General features: G+C 40.1%; 1 protein-coding gene across 2 annotated transcripts; it reads right to left on the bottom strand.

Annotated features, from left to right (window-relative positions):
- Nucleotides 1–1019: 1019 nt before the first annotated feature.
- LOC115125542 (calcyphosin-like protein) lies at nt 1020–6079 on the bottom strand. Of its 2 annotated transcripts, none has more exons than XM_029655064.2 (5): nt 5994–6079; nt 5112–5216; nt 4694–4871; nt 4300–4509; nt 1020–2266 (listed from the first exon to the last, which is right to left on the bottom strand). In XM_029655064.2, exons 2-5 carry the CDS (start codon nt 5201–5203, stop codon nt 2165–2167), a joined length of 582 nt encoding a protein of 193 aa, XP_029510924.1. In that variant the 5' UTR covers nt 5204–5216; nt 5994–6079; the 3' UTR covers nt 1020–2164. The 2 variants fall into 2 exon arrangements, with proteins under 2 accessions (XP_029510924.1, XP_029510925.1); XM_029655065.2 differs by having other exon boundaries at nt 5938–5999.
- Nucleotides 6080–6445: the final 366 nt, after the last annotated feature.

Here is a 6445-nt window from a genome sequence, read left to right as displayed (position 1 = left end):
ATTGAGAATGTGCCCTACATTTCATTGAGAATGTGAACCTTCATTTTCATGTTAAAGAAGTTTGTGGCTTTTGTCAAATCAATATTTTTGGTGGTTTTGAAAATTATGAGCGAAAACATTGTTAGGCCCAGTCCAATTTCCATCAAAATGCACTCGTTCTATGCTTAATTGTAAAGCAGGCCCCTGCATTCATTAAACACTATGATTTTTCAATATTGGTCAAATAGCACCTACAAAATTAAACTTTATAGGCCTGCAAAAATACATGATAAAGCATGAATAAAGAATGAATACTTACGTGTGAAACTCCGTGTTCTGTAGCATAGCTTCCAGAGTTTCGTGTTTCAGTTTTTAGAGAACAGAATGGCCAGAAAACCCAAGTAGAATCCATGTAGAATCCATGTTTCATTTGTCTCCAGGAAGATCCTGATTATTAAATCGATAAATTACTTCAATTACACGTTAGAGAGACTGAAAATGGCGCCTGTTATGTTGCGAGGCCGAATCCAGAGGTTATCGTTTAAAAGTGACTCCCGGATGAATGCCAGTTGTCAAATCCCCTGATGTTAGGCATTTTGAACCGCGCTTCATTCGGTGCTACAGGGTCAACGCCCGCCTACGGACTCACCCAAAACACCCTTCCTTTCCATTTGATTGCTACAAAATGTCAGTCCTGATAAAACTTCAAATAGCCACAAAAAGCGCACGGTTGTAATTCATGCGTGTTCCTGAGCCGTTGCGCTGAGAGTGGAAGGTCCTAAAACCTCCGTTTGCCCTTGAGCTGCTGAGCGGCTGGCCCGGGCAGGATGGGAGCGACGCCTGACCAGGGGATTAGGCTACGGCTGGCCCATGTCATCTCACATTCAAAATTTATCAGGATTTGGGAAGCAATACCTTTTTTTTTTTAACCTCTCAATTGAGTCATCTGAAACAATTTGTGAGGCAACAGGAAAGATGTTTAATTTCACTGCACAACATTTTACAAAGAGCCTGCAAAAATAGAAAACAGAATGCAAAAATGTGTTTGCAAAAATGTGTTTAATCCTGAATCAATCTTTTCACGCACCGGTAGATAAGAAATCTACTTTCTCAGAACTATTTACAGGTACATGTGCGCATGCTATTATACCTGTAGGCCTATAGGAATTAAATAATAAACGTTGCCCTGTTGCTCCCTCTGCCGGCACTACAGGCAAACACGGGGCTGATTGTCAATTACATTTCAGTACCATTGACAGCTCCCTGAATTGCAAACTTGACATATCGCCTAATTGTCCACAGGTAATTAAAGCGCAGAAAACTAGCAATGACGACCTTGGGCTTTTAAACCATAATAACAAATTATAACAGTGCATATGCAATCATAATTCAATTTCACGCTTAGGCGGTTTTGGACCTCTGAGTTGAATGCACTCGATTACAACAGTCTGGGTTAGAGAGTCTGGGGATTCTCCGTCCATTGCTTTTGGCTATGCATAGTAGCTATGGTTATTAGCATAGCACATAACTTGGATCCACATATACTGTACTTGTACAGGTAGATAAGGCATTTAAAGAAACACTCATTGTGCTACCGATGTCAACAACGTTGAAGCATCCATTATATCGATTTATTACATTATTCTGGTGAGCAAGAGTTTCTTCAGTCTTCCCATGAAACATTCTCATTTCTCATTATATCTAATTATAGACAAGCTGACTAACAAATAGCTGAAGGCCAGTCAAATTCAAATCTCGAGAAACCATTTCTGTATGGACCTCGCTACTCGCTTCAGCACACGGTGGTCCCGATCTTATGAGCTTATGTGCAGGTAGATAAGGCATTTAAAGGAACACTCATTGTGCTACGAGAAAGGTAGTCTATTTGGCAAACATTTGCATAATTATGATGTAGCTTAAACCATAAGAGGGATCTTATCAAGACAAAGCAATATGGCACAAAGGAACGTGATTAATATTTGTAATATATATAAATCATTCAGTAGAAATCGGTTGTATCTGTGCATTTAAAGCTATTCTGTTCCATTGAAAAACTATAAACTAGCATTTTGTCTATTTTCTCACATGTACACATACATAAGTTCTAAATGAATGCAAATGTGCCTTTTTATGATTAGCCAAATATATTAGTAGAATACACGTAAATGTAGATAGCCAGCGGTGCCTACAGCTTCCAGGCATTCTGCATCATAGTAACAAAGTATCCGTCGCTGTCAATAGAGGCACTCACTCCACTGTAGTAGTTCATGAACTCCTCCTGAGTTACCTAAAGGAGAAGGACAAGACAACTCATTTACAAAATATACAAAACCAAGTAACCAAGCCAAGAATATCTGCTCCTTCCTTTTGTACGTAAAAAGTTGTGTATAATTATTTATTTTTTTAAAACCCTTTTTTGTTTGTTTGTTTAATGTAATATCAGCTACAATTCATTAGCCTGAAATACAAGGCCTGTTTGCATAAAACATCTTAAGTGTTTCTCTTGAGGAATAATTTCCCTTTACCAAAGGGACTCGTTTAAGGGGGTTGAATGGAAATGGAAACGTAAGGTCATAATTTAAGAGTTTTATGGGTAGTTTCAAGGCAGGTAAGGCAGAGCCTCTGGTTACCGTGGAGATGACTTGATTCAATGTTCCAAGCCAGGACAAACACATTTATTTAGAAGATAATAAAACATATTTATTTTAGTTACTTTTTTTTCTCAACTTGTTTCTATTACTTTCTAGCATGTCAAGCTAACTTAGAGAGTAGGTAGCTAGCTGGTCAGCTAGCATGTCAAGCTAACTTAGAGAGTAGGTAGCTAGCTGGTCAGCTAGCATGTCAAGCTAACTTTGAGAGTAGGTAGCTATTGGTGTTATTCTTCAATAACAAACTCCAAAGCAAATCAATGGGAGAAAAATAGGTTTATTTGAGAAGGACAAATCAAGATGTTATGCTGGGAGGTAGATGTTCAGATGTTCAGTCTCCCCTGTCCTCAGCTTTTCCCCCAAATCAAAGGAACAGGATGCCATTTATAACCCCACTCCCTAGCCTGGGGTTGACCAATCAGAAGTCCTTGCAGTACAACTTGGCCAATGGCCAAATAACAAGTATCCTGCCCCCGACTTAATGTACAGAACGTAGCACACGTAGCTCTGAGTTCAGGATTGACATTCCACAGATTCTAAACAGCTGTTGAACTGAGAGACCCAACTCCTATTTACAATTCCCTATTGACCATTAGTACTATATTTAGTGTAGTACTCTCGTCCTCTCAAACTCTGCGTTGTGTATTTATCTTCAAAATACTCTTATAGACCTCATGGGCACCCTTAACTTTTTCCACTTCATTTAAGGGAGAAATTAACCTTAAAATGTTTTGTGCATCTGACTTAAAGTTAAGGAAACTTTAAGTGAAAAGATAAGGGGGGAATTAACTTAAGATGTTTTGTGCATCTGACTTAAAGTTAAGGAAACTTTAAGTGAAAAGATAAGGGGGGAATTAACTTAAGATGTTTTATGAAAATGGGCTCAGGACCGGTTTTGTGGTAACATTCCACTCCTTGTACTCCGTGCCATATGCCTAAAATATGACATCGTCTGTTGTGGTAACATTCCACTCCTTGTCATATGCCTAAAATATGACATCGTCTGTTGTGGTAACATTCCACTCCTTGTACTCCGTGCCATATGCCTAAAATATGACATCGTCTGTTGTGGTAACATTCCACTCCTTGTACTCCGTGCCATATGCCTAAAATATGACATCGTCTGTTGTGGTAACATTCCACTCCTTGTACTCCGTGCCATATGCCTAAAATATGACATCGTCTGTTGTGGTAACATTCCACTCCTTGTACTCCGTGCCATATGCCTAAAATATGACATCGTCTGTTGTGGTAACATTCCACTCCTTGTACTCCGTGCCATATGCCTAAAATATGACATCGTCTGTTCTCTTTGAGCTGATTTTTATTTATTTTTTTACCTTTATTTTACTAGGCAGGTCAGTTAAGAACAAATTCTTATTTTCAATGACGGCCTAGGAACAGTGGGTTAACTGCCTGTTCAGGGGCAGAACGACAGATTTGTACCTTGTCAGCTCAGGGATTTGAACTTGCAACCTTTCGGTTACTAGTCCAACTCTCTAACCACTAGGCTACCCTGCCGTCCCGATTATTGATAGAATGTTCACATTTGAAGATTGGAGAAAGGCCAGACTGTTTGGAGTGGCAAGGCGTGTGGAATGTTAACACAAACAGATTGGTACCCAGGCTAGCCAGTTCGTCATTCCAGTAAACGGACAAATGTATTTATTACCTTGCCGTCTTTGTCGTTGGGGGAATCAAAGCTGCTGAGGAAAGTTAGGAAGACCTGTTCCTCTGTCCACTCCCCACTCTTATATTTGGGGTGTTGTGAGCAGTTGTAGACCCCCCTCAGGTCCTCCACAGTCACCACCCCGTCCCCTGTCCGGTCTAACTTCTTAAAGGCCTGGCCAATCACAGAGATCCTGGCACTGGACATGGGAGGCTGGAGGAAACACAAACACATGAAAACAGCAATATACATCACTGCACCTTTATCATGCAATTATTAGATGTACTTTGGCTCGTTCAAATACTATTATTATGAGAGAACCATTATTCTACACCGTCCATAATGAATAAATGTGCATAATCAATTCGTTTTTAGTGTCACTACTCTGTAATTATACCCTCAGATTCTCCAGAAACTCGTTGAAGTTGATGCTGCCACTGCCGTCCTTGTCACACAGTGTGAAGATCTGCCGGGCCTCCTCTCTGCTCACCACCACACCATAGTCCTCCAGTCCTTTAATAAACTCCTGCAGGTCCAGAGACTTACTGCCATCGTCGTCCATGATGCGGAACGTCCTGTATGGACCGGTGAGGAAGAGAGAGGATGTGGAGAGATTAACCACCTGTCTCTGGGTATCTATTTAAATGTAATAATCAATTATGAATCAGTTATTATGAATTATTATTGGCCTTTTGCCTGCAGACTATTTTCACTTGTGAGTGAATATCATAATACCATAAGAAAGCGTTATTGTAAAGTTACAAAAAAGAATTGTTGTTGATGTTTTGCTTTGTATTTTAATCAGTTGCTCTTACCTTGCCAGTCCCTTGATGCCAGCCACTCCCCTGGCCAGACATTGCTGTCTCAGTACCTCCAGTGGGTCTGTGGCCTTGGTGTCTGAGGCCATGTCTTCTGTGTTACTGTAAAATATGGAGTAAAATACTCCATCTGCTTAGTTAATTTTGTATTCAGATGTAGGTTCAACTTTATGAATTGTAACAGAGGAAGTATAATGAGCAAGCAAGGAGAAAAAAGAAAGTCAAACTATGCTACACTCCTCCCCTAGAAACCTGTTACTAGGCTACACCCCTCCCCTAGAGACGTGTCACTAGGCTACACCCTCCCCTAGAGACCTGTTACTATGTACATGTGCACCAAGCCATCACAAGTCAGTTCAATAGTCAATTAATCATAAACCGTCATAATTGCAAATGTGTTCATATTGCAATTGCATTAGGTATTTTAGTCTTCATATCAAGTATCATATTTCCTTTATTTAACTAGGCAAGTCAGTTAAGAACAAATTCTTATTTTCAATGACAGCCTAGGAACAGTGGGTTAACTGCCTGTTCAGGGGCAGAACGACAGATTTGTACCTTGTCAGCTCGTGGGTTCGAACTTGCAACCTTTCGGTTACTAGTCCAAAGCTCTAACCAATAGACCACCCTAATTTGCCTCCTTAATTTGCTTAATTTACACCACTTTTATAAAAGAAAAACGAAAGTCATTACTCCTGTTGTCTAGGCAACACTTACACAACAACCACACCTTTTTTCCAATGCCATAACTTCAAACCACTATCTATCCAAAAATAATTCAACTAACATACCACAACTAAGCAATAATGAAGTATACGATTACCCAACAAAAATGGTACTTGTTGCAAGTGTTTGCGTGTGAAGAGAAAGTGGTCTCACCTGGTGTTCTCGTCACCTGTTCCACTCTAGTGTGCCCGTGCGTAATGTAATGTTGGTATGAATAGCGCACGCCTCCTCCTCCTCCTCTCTTTACCGTACACTTCAGACCAGCGGGCCCACTCGTGTCATTACCAGTAACGACTGTATGATCATTTTCAATTTTCGCGGTAAGGAAGGCGGTAAAATGTACAAAGGGAAAATCGATCGAATAGTTGAGCATTCAAAAAAATGTTAAAAAATGTTTGTGTCCCAAAATGGCACCCTATTCTCTATATAGTGCACGATACCTGTAATGTTATGATAGTGAGATAATTGTAAGCAGTAGAAGGCCTAGAATGGGTCATAGGTTTCAGGTGTGATGTTGAAAACGCTGGGATGGATGATTCCGGACCACGTCTGAAAAAGTAGATACATTATTTGGGATAGAGGTGGGGTAATGCATTGTCAGAAAA

Source organism: Oncorhynchus nerka, linkage group LG9b, assembly GCF_034236695.1.
Source record: "Oncorhynchus nerka isolate Pitt River linkage group LG9b, Oner_Uvic_2.0, whole genome shotgun sequence".
Taxonomy (NCBI): Eukaryota; Metazoa; Chordata; class Actinopteri; order Salmoniformes; family Salmonidae; genus Oncorhynchus; species Oncorhynchus nerka.
Note: the sequence above shows the minus strand (reverse complement) of the source record. Positions and strands in the feature narration are given on the sequence as shown.

Excerpts from the sequence above, each read along its gene's own strand:
- LOC115125542 (XM_029655064.2), bottom strand. The coding sequence starts at position 5,203 with ATGGCCTCAGACACCAAGGCCACAGACCCACTGGAGGTACTGAGACAG. Across the intron at positions 4,510-4,693 it reads AGTTTCTGGAGAATCTGAGG|CCTCCCATGTCCAGTGCCAG; the intron begins GTATAATTACAG and ends TGTTTCCTCCAG. Across the intron at positions 2,267-4,299 it reads CCAACGACAAAGACGGCAAG|GTAACTCAGGAGGAGTTCAT; the intron begins GTAATAAATACA and ends CTTCTCCTTTAG.